Source organism: Bos indicus x Bos taurus, chromosome 18 (genome assembly GCF_003369695.1).
Source record: "Bos indicus x Bos taurus breed Angus x Brahman F1 hybrid chromosome 18, Bos_hybrid_MaternalHap_v2.0, whole genome shotgun sequence".
NCBI classification, from domain to species: Eukaryota; Metazoa; Chordata; class Mammalia; order Artiodactyla; family Bovidae; genus Bos; species Bos indicus x Bos taurus.
This window is the reverse complement of record NC_040093.1, coordinates 41822935-41843718: the sequence shown is the minus strand read 5'-3', so window position 1 is coordinate 41843718 and position 20784 is coordinate 41822935. Positions and strand designations below refer to the sequence as shown.

At 47.1% G+C, this 20784-nt stretch overlaps 1 protein-coding gene across 2 annotated transcripts in view; it reads left to right on the top strand.

The window, feature by feature from the left end:
• LOC113876841 (liver carboxylesterase-like) overlaps positions 1-20784 on the top strand; it is a 32248-nt gene that overhangs the window by 6042 nt on the left and 5422 nt on the right. For both annotated transcript variants that reach the window (XM_027516527.1, XM_027516526.1), the window contains exons 3-11: positions 5370-5514; positions 7812-7945; positions 9046-9199; positions 11164-11268; positions 13074-13178; positions 15560-15598; positions 17201-17341; positions 19224-19304; positions 19667-19814. In XM_027516527.1, the coding sequence (XP_027372328.1) occupies positions 5370-5514; positions 7812-7945; positions 9046-9199; positions 11164-11268; positions 13074-13178; positions 15560-15598; positions 17201-17341; positions 19224-19304; positions 19667-19814 (1052 nt within the window). The remainder of the gene's footprint in view (positions 1-5369; positions 5515-7811; positions 7946-9045; positions 9200-11163; positions 11269-13073; positions 13179-15559; positions 15599-17200; positions 17342-19223; positions 19305-19666; positions 19815-20784) is intronic.

Here is a 20784-nt window from a genome sequence, read left to right as displayed (position 1 = left end):
GTTTTGGCAGGACAATCTCTGAATGTGTCTTTTTGAGTTTTCATGGAGTCTTCATTATATGGGCATAGTGATTGAAATAATCGGTGATTCATTCCCCTCCATTCCATCTCCCCTTTCCAGAGTTCAGGAGGTTGTGATAGAAGGTTCCTACTCTCTAATTATGTGATTATTTCTCTGGCAACCGGTTCCTGCTCTTCGGTATGGTCCACAAATCACCTCATTCACCCAATAGTATACACCACTCAGGAAATGACTGATACAAGGGTTTTAACAGCTATTCAGTGAAGCTGGCCGAAGATCAAATGCATATTTCTTCTTATATCACAGTATCATATTCCACCATACAGATAACTTAGATTCCTGTTTTGTTCATGCAAGTATATCATGAACATCATTCTGTATCATTAAATATCACAATATGATTTTTGGTCACTCTATTTCATTTGGTATTGAATCACAATTTCTTTACCTCATCTCATATTTGAGATTCTTCATTGTTGTTGATGTTTTTGATAATATAAGTAGCACTCTGTTGAACATCTTGTAGCTAAATCTTCCTGCATGTTATAAGTATTTTTGGATTAAGTTCCAAGATATGATATTTTGGAGTTGGAGTATTTTTAAAAATTTCCCTTCAGAAATATTCCAACTGCACCCATTTAACTAACATATGAAAACCTCCATTAGCTGAATTTTTGGCAATGCTTGGGGCAATTAAAAATGGCTTTTGGATACTGAACAGTCATTATAAAATTATTTTTTTATTCTGCATTGATTTTAATATTAGTGAGATTGACTCTGTTTCCCTATATTAAATGTTGAATTTCTTCTTTTATGAATACTATACCCGCTTGTCTTGGTCATATGGGGAAAGCTCCCCCAGGATGTAAATCAGGAGGTTCTCTTTGGAGCTCTGACTCTGCCACTTTCCCAATTAGGGATCGAACTCGTGTCCCCCGCATTGGCAGGCGGATTCTTAATCACTGGACCATCAGGGAAGCCACATGTTCCATATTTTAGATATCCTGTGATGGCAGCCTGTAGTTCCAGCCTGTGATGAGTTGCTGACAGAATTTTAGCATGTCCCTGCTGCAAAATCCTTACAGAAATCCTCCCCTCACTTACACCAGAGAGATTCAGGTGCAGAGCAGGCAAGGCATTTGCCAGGAAACACAGCGTATCAGGAAGAGGCAGGGCTAGGGTGCAGTTCTAATGCTGCCCACAAATATTTGACCCCTGATCTGTTGTAGACCCTAAATATCTGCCATTTGATTGATTTGTCCTGGTTTCTGGAAGTCTCCTGTTTCCCTGTGGGCAGAATATGGGCACTCTACAGCGGCGTCATACAGCGCTGGTGTGGACCCAGGGATGCAGGAAATGGCCCTTTCTCATGCCCATCTTTTCTCCTTTGCTTTTCATGTCTCTTCTCTTCACAGCTATTTGTAAGGCCTCCCCAGACCTCCATTTTGCCTTTTTGCATTTATTTTTCTTGGGGATGGTCTTGCTCCCTGTCTCCCGTACAATGTCACAAACATCCGTCCATAGTTCATCAGGCACTCTGTCTATCAGATGTAGTCCCTTAAATCTATTTCTCACTTCCACTGTATAATCATGCAGGATTTGATTTAGGTCATACCTGAATGGTCTATTGGATTTCCCCTCTTCAATTTAAGTCTGAATTTGGCAATAAGGAGTTCATGATCTGAGCCACAGTCAGCTCCCAGTCTTGTTTTTGCTGACTGTATAGAACTTATCCATCTTTGGCTGCAAAAAATATAATCAAGCTGATTTTGGTGTTGGCCATCTGGTGATGTCCATGTGTAGAGCCTTCTCTTGTGTTGTTGGAAGAGGGTGTTTGCTATGACCAGTGCATTCTCTTGGCAACACTCTATTAGCCTTTGCCCTGCTTCATTCTGTACTCCAAGGCCAAATTTGCCTGTTATTCCAGGTGTTTCTTGATTCCAACTGTTGCATTCCAGTCCTCTATAATGAAAAGGACATCTGTTTTGAGGGTTAGTTCTAAAAGGTCTTGTAGATCTTTCTAGAACTGTTCAACTTCAGCTTCTTCAGCGTTACTGGTTGGGGCATAGACTTGGATTACTGTGATATTGAATGGTTTGCCTTGGAAACAAATAGATCATTCTGTTGTTTTTGAGATTGCATCCAAGTACTGCATTTTGGACTCTTGTTGACTATGATGACTACTCCATTTCTTCTAAGGGATTGCTGCCCACAGTAGCAGATGTAATGGTCATCTGAGTTAAATTCACCCATTTCAGTTCATTTAAGTTTACTGATTTCTAGAATGTTAACGTTCATTCTTGCCATCTCCTATTTGACCACTTCCAATTTGCCTTGATTCACGGACCTAACATTCCAGGTTCCTATGCACTATTGCTCTTTATAGCATTGGACCTTGCTTCTATCACCAGTCACATCCACAACTGGGTGTTGTTTTGCTTTGGCTCTGTCCCTTCATTATTTCTGGAGTTACTTCACTGATCTCTAGCAGCATATTGGGCACCTACTGACCTGGGGAGTTCATTTTTCAGTGTCCAATTTTTTTTGCCTTTTCATACTGTTCATGGGCTTCTCAAGGCAAGAATACTGAAGTAGTTTGCCATTCCCTTCTCCAGTGGACCACATTTTGTTAGAACTCTCCACCATGACTCATCCATCTTGGGAGGCCCGACACGGCATGGCTTAGTTTCTTCGAGTTAGACAAGGCAGTGGTCCATATGATCAGATTGGAGAGATTTCTGTGATTGTGGTTTCAGTCTGTCTGCCCTCTGATGCCCTCTCTCGGCGCCTACTGTCTTACTGGGGTTTCTCTTACCTTGGAGGTGGGGAATCTCCTCATGGCCACTGCTCCTGACCTTGGAGTAAAAATAAAAAATGAAATGAAAAAGAAATGCAAAAAAGCAAAATGGCTCTCTGAGGAGACCTTACAAATAATTGTGAAAAGAAGAGAAGTGAAAAGCAAAGGAGAAAAGGAAAGATATACCCATTTGAATGCAGAGTTCCAAAGGATAGCAAGGAGAGATAAGAAACCTTCTTCAGTGATCAGTGCAAAGAAATAGAGGGAAATAGTAGAATGGGAAAGACTAGAGATCTCTTCAAGAAAATTAGAGATACCAAGGGAACATTTCATGCAAATAAGGGCTCAATATAGGACAGAATTGGTATGGCCCTAACAGAAGCAGAAGATATTAAGAAGAGGTGGCAAGGATTCACAGAAGAACTATACAAAAAAGATCTTCATGACCCAGATAATCATGATGGTGTGATCACTCACCTAGAGCCAAACATCCTGGAATGTGAAGTCAAGTGGGTCTTAGGAAGCATCACTACAAACAAATTTAGTGGAGGTGATGAAATTACAGTTGAGCTATTTCAAATCCTAAAAGATGATGCTATGAAAGTGCTACACTCAATATGCCAGCAAATTTGGAAAATTCAGCAGAGGCCATAGGACTGGAAAAGGTCAGTTTTCATTCCAATCCCAAAGAAAGGCAATGCCAAAGAATGCTCAAACTACCACACAATGCACTCATCTCACACACTAGCAAAGTAATGCTCAAAATTCTCCAAGCCAGGCTTCAGCAATACATGAACCATGAACTTCCAGATGTTTAAGCTGGTTTTAGAAAAGGCAGAGGAACCAGAGATCAAATTGCCAACATCTGCTAAAAAGCAAGAGAGTTCCAGAAAAACATCTATTTCTGCTTTATTGACTATGCCAAAGCCTTTGACTGTGTGGATCACAATAAACTGGAAAATTCTGAAAGAGATGGGAATACCAGACCACCAGACCTGTGTCTTGAGAAATTTGTATGCAGGTCAGGAAGCAATAGTTAGCACTGGACATGGAACAACAGACTGGTTCCAAGTAGGAAAAGGAGTACATCAAGGCTATATGTTGCCACCGTGCTTATTTAACTTATATGCAGAGCACATCATGAGAAACGCTGGGCTGGATGAAGCACAAGCTGGAATCAAGATTGCTGGGAGAAATATCAATAACCTCAGATATGCAGATGACACCACCCCTATGGCAGAAAGTGAAGAGGAACTAAAGAATCTCTTGAGGAAAGTGAAAGAGAAGAGTGAAAAAGTTGGCTTAAAGCTCAACTTTCAGAAAACTAAGATCATGGCATCCAGCCCCATCACTTCATGGCAAGTAGATGGGGAAACAGTGGAAACAGTGGCTGGCTTTATTTTGGGGGCTCCTAAATCACTGCAAATGGTGACTGCAGCCATGAAATTAAAAGACGCTTACTCCTTGGAAGGAAAGTTATGACAAACCTAGATAGCATATTGAAAAGCAGAGACATTACTTTGCCAACAAAGGTCTGTCTAGTCAAGGCTATGGTTTTTCCAGTGGTCATGTATGGATGTGAGAGATGGACTCTAAAGAAAGCTGAGCGCCGAAGAACTGATGCTTTTGAACTGTGGTGTTGGAGAAGACTCTTGAGTCCCTTGGACTGCAGGGAGATCCAACCAGTCCATCCTAAAGGAGATCAGTCCTGGGTGTTCACTGAAAGGACTGATGGTGAAGTTGAAACTCCAATATTTTGGCCACTTGATGCAAAGAACTGACTCATTTGAAAAGACCCTGATGCTGAGAAAGATAGAGGGCAGGCAGAGAAGGGGACAACAGAGGATGAGATGGTTGGATGGCATCACTGACTCAACGGACATGAGTTTGGGTAGACTCTGGGAGTTTGTGATGGACAGGGAGGCCTGGCTGAGAAGTCAATGGCAACATACTCCAGTACTTTTGCCTGGAAAATCCCATGGGCAGAGGAGCCTGGTAGGCTGCAGTCCATGGGGTCGCTAGGAGTCGGACATGACAGAGCGACTTCACTTTCATTTTTCACTTTCATGCAGTGGAGAAGGAAATGGCAACCCACTCCAGTGTTCTTGCCTGGAGAATCCCGGGGACGGGGGAGCCTGATGGTCTGCCATCTATGGGGTTGCACAGAGTCGGACATGACTGAAGCGACTCAGCAGCAGCAGCAGCAACAGGGAGGCCTGGCATGCTGCAGTCCATTGGGTTGCAAAGAGTCGGACACGACTGAGTGACTAAACTGAACTGAACACACCCATCAGCACATAGGGCAGCCTCCTTCCTTGATCCGAGCATTCCAGAGGCCTAGGGAGGGAAGAGGGTCAGGTCTGACTGTACATGGTCCTGGGAAACCTTGTTGAGCCTGTGGATCCCCATCGCATGCCCCAGGTATAGTAAGAACAACTCTATTTACTGGCCTGAAGCTGCCAGCCCAAGGTCTTTGAGGACCACAGGAGACATCTCCTTGGTCAGCTCTGATTGAACCTCAAGAATTCTTCTCTCTCCTTGCCCCTCACAGGTGCTCCCAAGACCCAGTGGGGGCACAGTTGTTCTCGGATCTCTTTACCAACAGAAAGGAGAACATTAGTCTCACGTTTTCTGAAGACTGTCTTTACCTAAATATATACACCCCTGCTGACTTGACGAAGAGAAGCAGGCTGCCGGTGAGCGGTGGGAACCACTGGGCAAGGCTGGTGTAGACTGGAAGGGGATGAAGGCAGTGTTGGGTGGGGGCGTCTTGGGCCAAGGGTCTTCTGGGGCTCCAGGGCTTTCTTGTGCACCACAGCCAAACCCGACATCAGGGAGCGCAGGTTGCCCACTCCTCTGTTTCCCCTCGGCCAGAGTAGGGCCCCTGGGGGAGATTGCTGCACATCTGTAAGGCACATTTAATTTTTCTTGGGTCTCTCATGCTAATAGATGGACAAGAAGGATGACTTTTAATTGCTACATTAGGAATTTGATACCCAGAGAGGGTAAAACGTCATTTCCATAAAGTTAGAGCTGGAAGCAATCTCGGAGATAAGCCAACAAGCCAACCCTTCCTTTACAGACAGAGAAACTGAGGCCCAGTGAGGGGAAGGAGCGGTCACAGAGTAGGGTTGGCAGGACTGGAGCACGGGGCTCCTGGAACAGCCAGGAGCGCTCTGACACGTGCTAGCATGGAGCCTGTGTGTGGCCTTTCCTCAGCACACAGAGACCCTCTCTGACAGCTTTCTGTGTCACAGCTTGTGGGGCAGAGCCTCGAGCAACAAAGATGTATTTTCCTTTGCCTTTGCCAGCTATCAAGATTTTCTTGTAGCTAAATTCACTTCCTGATTGTCTTTGGCCCAAGCTGATGACCCAGTGAGTCAGCATTTCCAAAATACATGGAGCCCAGATAGATGACCGACTTCCAGACTCAGGCTAGACGTTGGGGCAGGTCTGCTGGAAAAGGAGCGGTCACTGGGGGTAGAGACAGGGGAGAGAACACCCAGCCATCACCCAGGAACACCCCTGGCATGGTGCCCAGATGTAGAGAAGGGTGTCTGTGAACTTCTGACTAGAAGCTCAAAGAGGTGAGGATGATTGTTCATTCATTCATTTCCACTCTTACATACTGAGTGTACCCATACACATGGCTAGAAGTGGGGGTTAGGAGAAGAGGGAAGGGAAAACCATGACCACATAGCCCCTGGCTTGGAGGATCTGTACCTAGCTGGACTGGCCTCTTCAGCAAATCACTGCTGACCAGCCCCTGGCTCAGCCTAAACTCAGAGATGACTGCAAACTCAGTCCCTCCGCCCGGAGGCAGGCAGGGATCAGAGGTGTCGGAGGAGCAGGGGCTCTGGGAACCTGAGGCTGGAGAACCTCTAGTGTGGACACAGGCTCTGGACCTGTAGGGTCTGGGTGTAAATCTTTGTTCTGCCTTTTACTAGGTGTTTCCTCAAATCGGGGATAATCACACATGAGGTTTCAGTAACAAATATCAAGTTTATGGCAGTGTCTGGGTCAGAACATGAGGCAAGTCATCCTGATGCATTAGTTAGAGTTGTAGGGAAGGAATTCTTCTGTCCCAACAGCCACCCTGCTGTGCCATGGCCATTGGTGTCTGTGTGCTGAGTGGCTCAACATGTGGACTCTGGAGCCAGACTGCTTGGGTTCAAGTCCTGTCTCTACGGCCTATTAGCTGCGTGGTCACCTGTCTATGAAATGGGACAATTAAGAGTCCCTCTCAAATGGGTGATTTGTTTTTATTGCATACAACCATTCTTAGCATATAATTTGTAAATGAGTTCTTTTGTTTTTTATTAGCCTAATTTTTATAATATAATTTTAGTCATTCTCACTTTCTTGTTATGTGAACGCCTTAAATTCAGGGCAGTGTTTTATGAATTTTCATGTCCTCTCTCATCCTCAATTCTTCCCAAAGTCCCTGGCACCTAGTAGGTTTTCAGATCATATTCATCAAATGGTTGAAGGCTTTTTGGAGGAGGTGGTTTTAGGCTGGGCTTTGGAGGATGGGTGAGATTTGGGGAGTGGAGGAGGAAGTAGAATAGCAGGAAGTCATATTAAGAAGAGGTGCCAGTCTCGGTGTGTGCTTTGTAACACGATCATCCATTCACTTGAGAAGTTGAATTCACCACACAAAAGGTAACTAAGATGAAGTTGAAATAAGCTTCTAACCAAGGGCTTTATGCAGAGTGGACTGAGCTGTATGATGGGCCCAGGAGTGAGGGTGGTGGGAGTGCTGGGGAGGAGATGATGCTCAAGCCTTGGCTGTTCCCATGATGATGTTCTCAGCAAAAAGAGCGCTGAGCACGGTGGCACTGGGGCAGGGGAGACAGGCAGGGGCAGCCAGGGTGCCCTGAGTTGGGTGGTGGCCTGGGCTGCAGCTGGAGAATGGGTAGGTGACCAAACCTGTCTCTGAGGTCTTCCCCAGCTCTGCTTCCTGTAACCCTGTGGTTGCATCCTCCCCGGCCAGGTGATGGTGTGGATCCATGGAGGAGGTCTCGTGGTGGGCGGGGCATCAACCTATGATGGGCTGGCCCTCTCTGCCCGTGAAAATGTGGTGGTGGTGACCATTCAGTACCGCCTGGGCATCTGGGGATTCTTCAGGTAAGACCCTGGACTCTCCTGGTGGCACACTGCCCCCAGGGTGGGGGTGCTAGGACCCCACTCTGGTCATGCAAGCCCTCTGGTCATGCAAGCCCTCAAGGGGCTCCTTGCTAGGCTCCCTACTAAGACATCTGAGTCCCCTCCTAATTGGGCTCCACCTACCTTCTCATTCCCCAGCCACCCTGGTGCACCTACTTCTGAGCTCTTACACATAAAACACCTAATCTCCCTGACACACTCCTATTATTCCTACAAGCCCAACCCAGTTGTCATCTCATCTGAACTGCTGTTCTCGTTTTCACTGTGCTGCCTGGCATGTTGCAGTCTCTTAAAGATGACAGTTACCATGTAGCACAGCACTTAGAGGCTCACACATCTTTCCTCCTGGGAAGTAAAGAAGGGGTAGACTCATGTGGGAGCTCCATGAAGTCTTGTAGGTGAAGAAACGGCTGCCTGGAACTGGGAGTTGGTAAGGAGCATCTGACTCCAGGGGTACATCTACTGGGAGGAGCATTGGGCCACCCACACCATTTCCTTCTGGAATTTGGCACGTGCGTGAGTGAAGGCTTGAGTCTCCTGTGTGGATTCTGTGGGGACAGGAACCAGGTTTCCAGCAGGCAGTTACTGAGCTTTTCCCAAATGCACTGGCGCCAGGACCTCTTACCCTGAGATGCTGGGGGGTGGGCTGGGGGAGGGGTGGTCACCTCCCTGGAAAGACCTGTGGGCTGGGGAAGGGTTGTCCCAGAGGAGTCGTGTCCCCTTCACGGAGACCCCTCAGCTCTTCCCCCCACGGCCCGTGTCTGCTCCCAGGGACAGTGTAACTGCACGTACTCGCCCCACTTCCTCTCCCCCCGGCCTCTCCTCTACCACGTGACTCGGTTTCACCCCGACCATAGCAAATGCTCAATCAGTAGATGAAGGATGGCTCTGTAGAGCCCTGTAGCAGAGCAGGACAGCAGGAAAGTGAAGACCCTGTGTCAGGGCTGTGGAAGCCCAGTCCTTTCCAGAAGGCTCCCCTGGACCCCCAGCCCCATCTCTGGTCCTCAGGGCCCTGCCGGGACATCTCTGCTCCCAACCCCACCCTGTTCTCTTACTCACAGCACAGGGGACGAGCACAGCCGGGGGAACTGGGGCCACTTGGACCAGGTGGCCGCGCTGCACTGGGTCCAGGAGAACATTGCCAACTTTGGAGGGGATCCAGGCTCTGTGACCATCTTTGGAGAGTCAGCAGGAGCGGAAAGTGTCTCCATTCTTGTAAGTCTTCCTAGCCCTGATGTGGCTGCTGATAGGACCCCTTGCAGATCATCCCATCTAGTCCTGGGACCTTTGCTTCCAAGACCTGGATTCAAGGCTGACCTGACTCTGTGCAGCATCAGATGGTGGAGAGTTAATGGCCAGACTCCCCTTGGCCTCCAGGAAGCTCAGGGCTCAGCTCAGCCTCCAGGGCCGTAGCTGCAGCCACAGCTGTGACAGACACTCTCTTGCTGTCCTGTGTCGGTTGAGCTCATCCTCTCCTTCTTAATCATTTTAACGTTAGGACTCGCCTCACTTCTCTTGAGATTAGGGGTGGGTGTAAATGATTAATCAGAGGAGCTGACCATGAGGTTGGTCTGGGTGTCCTTGTCTGACTTGAAGCCAGGCCTACAGTTCAGAGAGACACGAGCACTAGGAACAGGTTGGGGGCCCCCTCTGAGGGCTCTGGGGGCTTGTCCATGCCCAGGAGGGAGGGCAGCAGTCTCTGGGGCTGAGGGATGGAGCTGGGCTGGGGAGAAGGAGAAGAAGAGGAGGGATGGGGGATGGGACAGGCGACAAGGGGACACAGACAGGACCTGGGAGTGCGGTGTGGGGAATGGGAATGAGGGAGACACCAAGGGAAGCAAAGCTGGAAAGCCAGATTAGAAGGTGCTGGGAGCTGTGGGAAACACTCCAACTACCTCACATTTGAGCAGAGGGTTAGCGCTATTAGTGCCTCTTTTTTTTTTTTTTTTTGGCCGCTTTTCATGTGGGATCTTAGTTGTCCAATCAGGGATCAAACTTGAGCCCCCTGCATTGGGAGCTTGGAATCTTAACCATTGGATCACCAGGAAAGTCCCTATTACTGCATTTTAAAAACTTATATTGATTTCACAGTTGAACACTCAGAGGAAAATGTTTTTATGCTTCATGAAGTGGAAAAAACGAAAAGTACAGAAAATCTCAAAGAAAAAAAATCATTTGCAATTCCATTATCCTTGGATACTCATGTTGAGCTGTATTTTTCTAGTTCTTCTCCATAATTCACCCTGTTTATCTGTCTATCCATCTATGAATATAACCAGAATTTTTATAATTCCTTTTTGAAATATTTGGCTATGCTGGGTCTTCATTGCTGCACACTCTTTGTTTGAGTGTGGGGGCGTCTCAGCACCATGCCTTGTTGCGGAGCTCAGTTCTAGGTGCAGGGGCTTCAGTAGCTGTGGCATATGGGCTTAGATGCTCCATGGCATGTGGGATCTTCCCAGACTAGGGATTGCACCCATATCTCCTGCATTAGAAGGTGGATTCTTAACCATTGGACCACACGGGAGGCCCTAGTTAGAAATTTTTAAAGACAAACTTTCCCTAGCATCATGAAATGACATAAATATTTCTCTGAGTATTAAACAGTCTTTCATTTTTTGTATGTATAGTCAAGTTATTTCATCGTAAGAATGAAAAATATGTTGTTTATCCAGTCTCATAATATTGAAACCTTGGATTGTTTCCAATTTTTACTATTATAAACAACATGAGCATTATTAAAAATTGTTGTGTACCTCCATGCTTATTTTCCTTAGGATAAATTCTGAGTAATGGAAACGGGAAGTCAGAACTGTGCCTTTATTTTCTTTATTTATTTTATATTTCCCCAGCCATTTAAAATTTTTTATTCACCTTTATTTTTTTAATTAATTCTTACTTGAGTATAGTTGCCACGAGAACTGTGCCACTAAAGTGTTGCTAGGAGTTGCTAAGCTGCCCTCAGATACTGTTGATTGTTACAGTTAGTGGGCGCCACTCACCGCCTGTTCTGTCCCTCACTCTGCTCCTGCCTCCCTCCAGCTGAGGTTTTCTCACAGAACCAGGCCCAGGCCTCCAAGGGAGCAGTCCAGGACAGGGGTGAGGATGGGTGTGGCTCTTCATGAACAAACCCCCTTCCTCCCGTGAGCATAAACTCCCTTCTCAACACGGTCCTGCAGGTGTTATCCCCCCTGGCCAGGAATCTCTTCCACCGGGCCATCTCTGAGAGCGGCGTGGCCCTCACTTCCGCCCTGGTCAAGAGGGACTCGAAGGTTGCAGCTGAGGTAGGTCTCACGCTGGACTGCCCACACACCACGCACTGCCCTCCTGGAGTTGTCAGGGCCCTTTTTTAGAGTTCAGTCTGGCTGACATCCTCAGAAAAGCATAGATGTGAGAAATGGCTGAACAGGAGGGCAAGGACACACCTCAGCCCACCTCCCAGTTCTACCACTGAGCAAACTGGGGCAGAGAGCTGAAGTACAAGAGCCTAGCCAAGGTCAGTGAGTGAGGAGGGCAGGGCTGGACTCAGGCTCATGACTCTGGTCTGCCAGCCCCGTGCGCTTTCCACTGAACACACGTCCCAAAGTGTGCCTGGTGGGTGCTGCCCCAAATGTGTGCCATCGTGTATTATCTCACTCCAGGTCTAAGATCAAGTGAACTCGCTTACACTATGGTGGCTTGGAGTGGCTTCTCCCTAGGGACTTTGTGACGAGGCGGGTGCCTGAGAAGTCTTCATGGCTTCATTGATTCATGCAGCAGATAGTTTGGGGATAACCTAATACCTAGATTCTATTCTCAAGAAGGAGGGAGATTGATGATTACATAATTTTACCAGTTATAAAATGTCAATTGTACCTAGAGCAATAAAGGAAGGTATCCGAGGTCATAACAGAACCCAAAAGGAGCACTTCATCCACGGTACAGGGAAGGTTATCAGGAAAGGCTTCCTGAAAAAAAAGAAATGATCAACGAGTTGAGATGAGAAGGGTAAGCAGTAAATTACTTGGCAAGCAAGGAATATCCAGGAAACAGGAACAGTCTGCGCAAATGTCCCGTGGCAGGAGCAAAAGTCTTGAGAGACTGAAGAAGGCTGATGTGGGCAGAGCAGAAATTTCAGAGGAAACCTGGAGAGAGCTGTGCATGGGACCATGGCAGGGCCATAGCACATAGGAGCTGGTGAGAACTATGGCTTTATTTGGTGAGTGTTAGGAAGACTAGGAAGGGTGAGCAACACAGAGGCTCTGCTGAGGAGTGTGCCTTGGAGTGAGTGACACAGAGCGTTTTGATCAGGCTGCGAGAGCTGATTTGGAGAGCGCTGGGGGCGGCACTGACTGAAGGGACCGGTAAATAGAAAAGGGAGAGAAGGGGCCCCATGAATTTTTAGAATTTTTGAGAATGTTTTCAGAATTTTAGGATATTAACAGCAGATGCCCATTAATCAGGCTTAGGTCCAAAAGGGGGAGCTCATTTAAAGGAAAGAAAGGTCTCGGAGATGGGACTGGATTTTGCTATCAAACAAGACAAGAAATCAAAAAATGGAGAACCTGACACTCTTATTTTGCACTCTCGCTGTTTCTCTCTCCTCTACTTCTTCCTGTGCCTTTTTTATTTTTCCACCAAATACAGACTGAGCTCTGATGTATGTCAGACACTGGACCAGGCTCTGGGCAGCCCGTGCACACTCTCCAGGGCCCCATCATTGTGGCGCCTGACTTCTCTTCTGCATCTTCCCCTCTGGCTGCAATTTGCAACTGACTGGCCTGAGGTCAAATGGCTATTAATTGGATGAGTCAAGATTTGAGATTAGAAAGTGGGACTCTGGATTCCATGCTCTTAAGCAGCCCCTCCGTGCTGCCTCTATTTAGATGTTCAGCTTTGAGATCACTATGCCCACCTTGTTTAACAGAGATAAAACAGCAGAGGCTGAGGAGTATAACCGGCATGCCTTGGACCCAGGACCTACTGGTCTAGGGTGTTTACTGCTACCACGGACTGCCTATAGAAAGGGAGGTTGGGACAGAACACTTCGGTATTGATGGAGGGAAGAGGCATGGCTCTTGAATTCTGCTGTCATCTGTGATCTCTACAGCAAATTGCTGCCTTTGCTGGCTGCAAAACCATCACCTCAGCTGTCCTTGTTCACTGCCTGCGCCACAAGACAGAGGATGAGCTCTTGGAGGTAACACAAAAGATGGTAAGTTCATCCACTCTCCTGGAAAAAGAAGCCGCCCACCCTGGGAACATGGTCCCAGGCTTCATCATTTTAGCTTCAGTCCTCTTGCCCTGGTAAAACTACCTGGGACAGTTTCTCAGCTCCCAGGAGAGAGCAGTGTCAGCCTCTGGATCTCAATGCGAATGTTCCTTCTTTCTTTTTTTTTTTTTTTTGAGTATCTCAGATGTTACCAAAGACAGTGAATAACAGAATGAACAACTGAACAATGACCCCTCATATTTATCAAAACTTACCTTTTCCAATCTTGCTTTCTGATATATTTTTGAGAAATTAAACATTACATATGCTCAGAGATAGTTATCACCTTGAATTTTAGGGATGGGGTTATGTAGAACAAATAATTTCAGAAAGCTTGCCACACCTTATCTCAAGACCACCTCAGTTATGACCCAGTGGTAGCCCAGTTTTCTAGGTTTTCTGCATGTCTGCCTCAGTCATCGTTCCGTCATAACTGTTCATCTACCCATTCATCCATCCACCTGTTCATCCATTCATCAGTTCGGTCATCATCTTATTATATATCTGTCCATCTGTCGATGAATTAGAGTTCATCAGTATCTTTTCATCAGTCCAATATCAATTCATCTATAACATTCATTCATCTGTTACCAATCATCTATATATCTATTTTGTCACCCGTCTCTGTAAAATCAGTGAACCATCCATCAGCTAATCTGCTGGGTATAGTCCCTCTGCCCAGTAACCCCCCAGTTCATCCATACTCCACATAGTGATCAGTTTCATCAATCCATGCATCCATTTATCCACCCACCCATCCATCCATCCATCCACCTCTGGTAGGTGTGTGGGTGGAGGTAACAGATTGGGTGATGCAGACATAGTTGGCTATAGTCCCTGTTTACAAGGAACTATTCAAGGAGAAAGACACACATAGACTTAGTGGATTAGGTGTGTGGGAGTACAGAGAGGGGAGCATTCATTATAACACGCAGGGCTGCTTCACAGAGAAGGTGACATTCGGGATTGATGGCTATGATGGTGGGTCATCACAGGAGGTTACAACATGACAGATACCCAGAGAACACCACATTTAGAGCCAATGGGAACTGTTGGAGTAGCCGGAACACCTGGACTCTCTCTGTCTGGACCCTGGAATCCTGAGACTACTACTCCTGGACTCCCAGGGTCTAGACTCCAGCACTGGACTCTGCTCTATTTCCATGGTTTAAGTCCAAAGTAGCCTTGAATCTTGGTTTCTCAGGCTCAAATAAGGTGACCACTGTGCTCAAAGATAAATACACAACTGTTTTCTGGTATAAATTTCTTTCTAAAACTCCATGTGGCACAAGAGATCCACCTTATTTAGGGGGAGATTTGGTGACGTTGGGAAAACCCAGAGAACCTAAGAGTCCATGTTATTCTTCTGAGATCATGTGCAAGTGTTTCTAGGATTATCTTCTCTCCCCATTACACACACACACACACACACACACACACACACACGCACACAGCCCTGGATTGTGGCCCTACAACACATAATGGAGGGATCCTTAAAGGGATTTCCCCTTACAGGGTCAGGCTTGTTAGCTTCAGCATCACAATAGAACTAGCACAGTCTCATAACAAAGAGAAGTGTGGGCTGGGCTGAATTTCAGTCAGCTTGTATGAGTCAGGATTTTCTAAAGCAAGATAAGAAAACTCATCTCAAAGTGCCTTGAGAAAGGAATATGTAGTAACAGAATCTTAGGTAACTCACTGACAAGTCTAGGAGTCCATGGCTTCAGGCATGGCTGGATCCAGATACACATATGCTATTATTAAGAAACTGTCTCTATCCCTCAGCTTTTACCTTTCGGTGTTGGCATCATTCTCAGATTTGTCCCCTGGGGAGGTTAAAGACAGCAACAGTACTCTAGTCTTACATATTATCTCCTTAGAAACCCTATTTCCCAACAATTGCAGCAAAAATTTGGATGAACTCTATTCAAATGACATGGGCACATGTCCACCCCTGAAGTAGTCCCTGTATTCAGGGATTTTGGTGCATCTGAGGGCACACAGAGATATCTGCAATCATGGAGTGAGAGTGGGGAACAGGGGGTTCCCCCAAAGGAAAATCGGGGTGTTGTTGCCTGGAGGAACAAGAAGAGAAAATGGGTGGAGGGCAAGGCAGGCACCAACAGTCCTCTGCAGAGCTCCCCTCCCCCATCCCACACCTGCTCCCTCTGCTGGTGCCCGGGGGAGGGTGTCCTGCCCGCTTCCTTTCAGCCCAGCCACGGAGGCGCCAGGAGGGAGTACTTGATACTTTCAGCACAGCTCACATAAGTCAGCTTTCCTCCCAGGAAGCCTCCTCACCACAACTTCTGTCTTTGTCTTCACAGAATTTTTTCACTCTTGTTTTATATGGAGACCCTACAGAGGTAAGGACTTTTGGTTTCTTGATTACACATTTTAAGTCTTATCACCTTAAGCTTCAGTTAATGATTAGAAAAGAATGAAAGAATTCTTCATGTGGAATCTTAGTAAATCCTACTGTTTATAGTGCTGACACCGAGAGAGGGGCTGTGACCTCCTGGGTCTCACAGCTAGGATGACCATATAATGGGACCAGAACCTGTGCCCCGGCCCCCAGGCCAGTGCTCTCTGTCGTCAACTCTAGTCCCTGTCCCCAGCCAGCCCCTAGTCTTGTGTACATTCCTTAAAACGCCCTGTTGGGAGAAGGTGGATGAGAAACCTCCACTGCGGGGACTAGAGATGACTGGGTAAGGGGCTCTTCAGAAGCCTTCAAGAGGAGCCCGGATCATCTCCTGGGGGCTGCAGGGTTGACTGGCTGTGCAAGTTGCACTGTTTCCAGATCTGTGGGGAAAGGAGCCATGAGTCTCAGTCCTCAGGACCACCCTCCTCCCAGTCTCACAGGAAACTCCAACAGCAGCCTCCCTGAGCCGAAAAACATTGAGCCCTTGTTGACTGGTGTTTCATTATCAATAAATATTATATATAACTATCTATAAGAAATAAATATATTACATAAGATCTTTAAACAGAAACATTTACAGAACAAGGTTGAAAAAATGTTACCAGAGGCTCTCAGGAACCTGATTCCTTATTTCACCAGCACAGCAGCTCAGCATTCGCTATATCAGAGTCATGGTGACTTTATAGAACTTAAATATCACGAATAATGAGAATATTACCAAGTCAAGAGGGGTTCCTGCTGCTGGCCAATCACGACCTTTAATCAGAATGCTCACAATCTGGGGAGACGGTGGGCTCAGTGTCCTCCCAAAAACCACCAAGTTTCTGTTTGGCCATGAAACCTTTTAAGGAGCAACCGAGAAGTCACCTCAGTTCATCCCTGAGATGAGGGGTCCAGAGTGGTCGCCGGCCCTGTTCGCCTGCAGGCGTGTGTGCAGCTTGTAGACGCCTCCTGGTCTTCCTCTAGATGTTACCTTGCTCTTATATTGGGGAGATTCCAAATGTGTCAGCTAGGGAAGAGGTCCTATCATCTGTGAATTTCTTATTCTTTATTTCTGCTTCTTTGATCTATGGGGAGAACCAACAAGCTGGGCAGGGCATTGGGTGATTAAAAGATCTGACAGGTGTGCTTGGGCTGAAGATGAGTAGAGCATCAGGGGGCCTGGTTCAAAGGTTAGTTATGCTATAGCTTTTCTAAAGTGACCCCAAAATGGGGGGCTTCCTGGTGAGGGTGATTTCCTAAAGAGGTGCTTGCAAGAACTGACTATAGATGGAGAGTTGCATAGGGATATATTAATTATGCTTTTCAAATTAAATACCCATTTATTACATACTTTTATAGCAATTTGAGTGAAGATTTGCCCCCATCACCTGACTATTGCTGTCTCCTGGTCAGAGTTCTGCCCTCTGGGGTCCACAAACTTAGCTCTGAGCGTGTGGCCACCGGCCACAACCATGTGCTGGTTGTGAGCTCCGGCAGGTGGAAACGGGGATGCGGGTGTGACCTGGAAGGGGAAGCACAGACAATACTCTGCCCTCTTCCCCAGACCTATCCTTTCCTGCCCACCGTGGTTGACGGAGTGCTGCTGCCGAAGATGCCAGAAGAGATGCTGGCTGAAAAGAACTTCAACACCGTTCCCTACATTGTCGGAATCAACAAGCAAGAGTTTGGCTGGATTCTGCCTTTGGTGAGAAAGCGCAGGCCTCATAGACTTGTCTCCCCTGCCCATCATATCACCCCTCCCATCTGTGGCCTCATCACCCCTCATATCTCTGGTCACAGGACCCTTCTTTCTGCAGACCCCTCTCTGGGACCAGGCCAGCTGTCCCTGTCATACAAAAGTTGACATTTCCATGGAAACCATCTCCAATGGTCCACACTGTCATCTGGGAGATGTAGCCCTGGGGACCCACGTCCCCACACACTCTGTGATTGTCCTCCCATCCATGGATCCTGAAATGCTGGTTCCGGGAGGGCTGGTGGAAATCGTCAGTGGGCAGATGAAACCCAAGGCCTGGACGGGGCCAGGGGCTCGGGAGTTCTGGAGAGTGAGGTCTGGGACCTGCAGCCTCTCACCTCGGGCTTGCTGTTTTCATGCTTTCCCCACTAATCACCCCTGGTCACCCATGCTCTCACTCATCTCACGGAAAGAGTCAGAGGAGCCTCCTTCCTCCTGGGTTAAAATTGACTTCAAAAGTTAGGAAGGGCTTTCCCTTCTGCCAAAGATAAACAAAGCCGGACACTAGGTGACATGGTAACAGATTTGATTCAGTTACACCCCTGCTCTAGGGAAAAGATCCATCGTGAACTGAATCCAATCCCTGAAATGAAAGCCTGGAGCTTATTAAAGGAGTGGGTGGGAGTGGGGTGGGGTGGGGTGGATTGTCCATGTGACTGGACCTCCTGGATTTGTTAGCTGGCATTTATCTGGAGAAGAAACAAACTTCTGTCTTTATGACAGGAGGCAGTGGTGTAAGTAGAATCAAGGCCCCCAGTGAAGTTAGGCTTTATCATCTCACAAGCACTGGAGGACAGAGCAAGAATTATCCCCTGCATGTTTGTTTTTCATAGAGATGGCTCTCAGATCCTTGATGAAACAGCTTGGGGTGGAAGAGTTACATCTAAAGGGGCAAAAATTACAAGGTTTCTAAAGTAACTGCTCTAAGATGGGTTTCATGGTGTTGGCTGGAACAAACAGTAAAATCTCCTGGCAGCCCAGAGCTCTTTAAGGGGGCCTGCGGCCATCCTGGGGACATGGCCTTAAGCTTCCTGCAGCTGTCCTGGAGTTTGGTCAAGTCTCTTAGGACAGAGTTTTGATGGAGTCGTTATGTGCAGAGTTTTGTGGTTCTTCAGCACATTTTCAGAAGTTTTACGGAAGGACCAAAATCATAATGGCAGTATTTGGGGCTTTCTTAGTTATCTGACATGGCAGGGTATTTGTGGGGCTTTGTCCTCTGCCCCAGAGCCTTCCACTTCAACACTAGGCTGGCTGAAACCTTCCCTTTCTGTCTTGATGACCACTGTGGGACTCTAAGCCTAACTCTGTGTGTATGTGTCTTTATATATATATGTCTGCGTGTGTGTGTGTGTACATATGTATGTATGTATATGCTTCGCTGGTGGCTCAGTAATAAAGAATCTGTCTGCCAGATGAGATGTGGGTTTGATCCCTGGGTCAGAAAGATTCCCCTGGAATAGGAAATGGCAACCCACTCCAGTATTCTGGAAAATCTCATGGACAGAAGAGACTGGAATGTCCATGGGGTCACAAAGAGTCAGACACGACTTAGAGACTGAGCATGCACACGTGTATCTGCTTGTGTGTGTGTGAACACACACACAAAGACTGGGACAGCTTCTGTTAACAATTACATTATTCTCTTTGCACTCCTTGATCTCTGGATATGAAAGTTCATTTGATTCATTGATTTTACCCAACTCATCAAAGACCCAAGCCCATCAAGACATGACAAAGTAACCTTCAGCCTGCATTAGATGCTCTCTTGGTCACTTTGATTTTTCCTGCCATTACCTATGATTTCACAATTGCTTAACCTTTGTTTTAATAGTTCATGAGATATCCACTCTCTGAAGACAAGCTGGACCAGAAGACGGCCACATCACTCGTGTGGTACTCCTACCCCATCCTGGTAAGAGGCCAGGAATCACAGGAACTCAGGGGTGTGAAGTTACAGCATGGCTTCTAAAGTGAAAATGAGGAAGTTGTTCACCTTTTCAGTGATTGCTTATTGCAATAGAGTTTTTCAGATAGCAAAGGACTGATTAAAAGTGGTTATCTCATGCCATTTTAGGGAGATGACTTAAGTTTATTTTGTGACTGTCAGAGGGTTTTACAAAAAAATAACCTAAATTAGATTTTGCTCGTGTGCATGAAAATCTACAGTTTTGTTTCCATGGCATAAATGGTTTTGTCTGCACAGATAATTGGTAAGTCTGGCCTCCATTATGTATTTAATTTTAACAGTGGTTACTTTCACTCAATCTATTTCAGAGCATTCCTGAGGAACTGGCTCCAGTGGCCACTGACAAGTATTTAGGAGGGACAGACGACCCTGTCAAAAAGAAAGGCCTGTTCCTGGACTTGATAGCAGATGTGATGTTTGGTGTCCCGTCTGTGAACATGGCCCGTCGCCACAGAGGTGAGTCCCGCACACTGAACAGGAGGAGGTCCCCACCCAGCCACCATCACTGACTCCTGCCCGGACCGTGGCACAAGCACACAGGTGGAACCTGCTGAGGGTCATCCATCCAAAACTGATTGCATCCGGGGCATTGTCCTATTTTGGTTTCCACCAGAAGCAGACTCTGAGGAAGGATCTAAATGCAGGTAGTGTATTTGGGGGTGATCCCAGATAACACTGGTAGAGGAGTGGAGAAGTGACACGGATGGACAAGGAAGTCAGTCTACACTGTGCTGTCAAGCGAGTATCCAGCATGGACACCTGGGGCTCTGGGAAACCAGCAGAAGACGTGGCTCGGGATTCTCCCCAGTCAGTGGCAAGAGAGCTGGGCTATTTATGCTCCAAATTCCATGAGTCATCGGTTGAAGGCTATTCCCAGGGGCAGTTAATTCCCTGGTGCTTTGACCTTCTGCACACGTGGGCAGAGTGGTCTCTGGCTACCAAAGACCTCAGAAAGAGCTGCAGATATGGGAGGTAGAACTCAGGCCAGTGTGCCGGGAAGCAGAGAACATGGGGAAGCACCGATAGCCTCTGCCCAGGGGCCCCTCACCTGAATTACAGTAGTCTGTGGGGCCACAGGGCACATATTGGAGGTTTTGACTTAGAAGCCTTCCAAGGTCAGAGCTAGCTGCAAACTAGTTTGTTAGCCAGTGGAGCTGGGATAGCATGAGGCCAAGCATAGGATCAGGAGTGTTGTCTGGGGGACTTCACTGATGATCTGTGGTTAAGACTGTGCTTCCAAGGCAGAGGGCAGGGGTTCGAGCCTTGATCAGGGAACTTATATCCCGCATGCTGTGGGCTGCAGCCATAAAAAAGGAGTGTTGTCTGGGACCAAGAAAGTGCAAAGGACTGAGCACCGGAAGAGTAGGAGCAGGTGATCTGGTAAATGTCAATGTCTGCGGCCAACTTAAATTTATCCCAGTGTGTG